Source organism: Chenopodium album, chromosome 18, assembly GCF_948465745.1.
Source record: "Chenopodium album chromosome 18, dcCheAlbu1.1, whole genome shotgun sequence".
Lineage (NCBI taxonomy): Eukaryota > Viridiplantae > Streptophyta > Magnoliopsida > Caryophyllales > Amaranthaceae > Chenopodium > Chenopodium album.
Window position 1 is genome coordinate 13,490,084 of NC_137851.1, and position 1,572 is coordinate 13,491,655.

At 40.6% G+C, this 1,572-nt stretch overlaps 1 protein-coding gene across 1 annotated transcript; it reads left to right on the forward strand.

Moving 5' to 3' along the window:
* Positions 1-579: 579 nt before the first annotated feature.
* On the forward strand, positions 580-1,333 carry LOC145591870 (uncharacterized). The gene is made up of 2 exons (XM_081648357.1): positions 580-1,167; positions 1,265-1,333. The coding sequence occupies exons 1-2, from the start codon at positions 580-582 to the stop codon at positions 1,331-1,333; spliced, it is 657 nt and encodes a 218-aa protein (XP_081504483.1).
* Positions 1,334-1,572: the final 239 nt, after the last annotated feature.

Here is a 1,572-nt window from a genome sequence, read left to right on the forward strand (position 1 = left end):
GTTCCTGGAGAGGAGGAGGAGGGTGCTTCTGAAGATGAGGAGTTAGATTAGGGTAATGCTAAGATTCTAGGAGAAGTAGAAAGGAGTTTGGCAATAGTGCATCATAGTAGTGTTTCAGGTCAAGGGAGTAAGGAGAAGTTGGATTAGCTAGTTAAAGATCTTGGAGAGGGTGAGTTTGAAGTGAAGGAAGAAGGCAGTGATGAAGATGAGTTGAGGAGTTTACATGGGTCTGATGAAGAGGAAGATGACAATCCATGGTTCAAAGAGGAGACAGATTTTAAGAAACCAATTGTGTTGGTGAAGAATCAGAAGTTCAGCAACATTATTGTGCTTAGGAAAACCCTAAGAACTCATGCCATAGAGAATAGATACGAGTTCTATTACCTGCACAACAATAAGGAGAAAATAAACACTTTCTATAGGAGGAGATGTGGGTGTGAATGGGATTCAAAGAGGAGCAAGCTGCCTCTGTGTAAATGCAGTGAGGAAGTTAGGAGGTGCAGGTACAAGGTGAAAACTAGGCCTCTGTTCTAGAGTCGTGCTTGGCAAATTCAGGATCTCAGGTTAGAGCATAACTATATGAGGAGCAATATGAATGCAAATGTCACTGCAGAGTACCTAGCTGAGAAATATGTTGAGGAGTGGAGAAGCAACCCCAGTTGGAAGATTAACAGCTTTAAGGACAGAGTTTTAAGTGTCTTGGGAATTAAGATTGGTTACTACAAGGCATGGCTAGCCAGAGCTAGGACAAAATTTATGATTTATGGGTCAGCTTTTGAACAGTATGCCAAAGTATGGGACTATGGGAAGGTAGTGCAAAAATATAACCCAAGGACTGTGGTGAATGTGGTGGTTGATCAGATGGATAGCCTAGAACCACCATTGTTCTTGAGGATGTATGTGTGCCTTTCCCCATTGGTTAGGGGTTTCTTGAAAGGATGCAGGCCACTGATAGGGGTAGATGGATGTCATTTGAAAGGTTCTTACCCAGGTCAGATTCTAGTGGCTGTGGGGAAGGATGGGAACAACAGCATATATCCCTTTGCCTGGGCAACTGTTGAGGTTGAGAATAAGGAAACATGGTGCTGGTTCTTGGAATGCCTGAAGAAAATCCTTCATGATTTATCAATGGGAGGTGGCTTCACTTACATGTCAGATAGGCAGAAGGTAGGCTTAAACATATTACTTTCACTTTAGTCAGTTATGTAAATGTTAGTTCAGGTTCTTGTTTGACTTATGATTATGTTTTGGTAATGTGTGTCAGGGTTTGCTTGAAGCTTTTGAAAAGATGGCGCCCTCTGCTGAGAAGAGGTTTTGTGTGAGGCATATATGAGACAATTTCAAGCTACAATTTACAGGGTCAACATTCAAAGAATTGTTCTGGAATGCTGCCAGAGCCACAACTTGGGTATGAATGAACTTGACTTTTTCTAGCTTATTATTAGTTCTAAAATTATATGTTTATTGTAGAATTGTTCTGGGATGTTTATGTATTGGTTTGGATGTTGTTTTGAATTATGGTTGGTTACTTGTTCAATATATCTATTGGTAATACAGTGACTATGGTTCACA

Bases quoted from the DNA above. Each gene is read 5' to 3' on its own strand.
- LOC145591870 (XM_081648357.1), top strand. From the start codon at position 580: ATGAGGAGCAATATGAATGCAAATGTCACTGCAGAGTACCTAGCTGAG. The intron at 1,168-1,264 runs GTAGGCTTAAAC...AATGTGTGTCAG, and splicing joins ACATGTCAGATAGGCAGAAG to GGTTTGCTTGAAGCTTTTGA.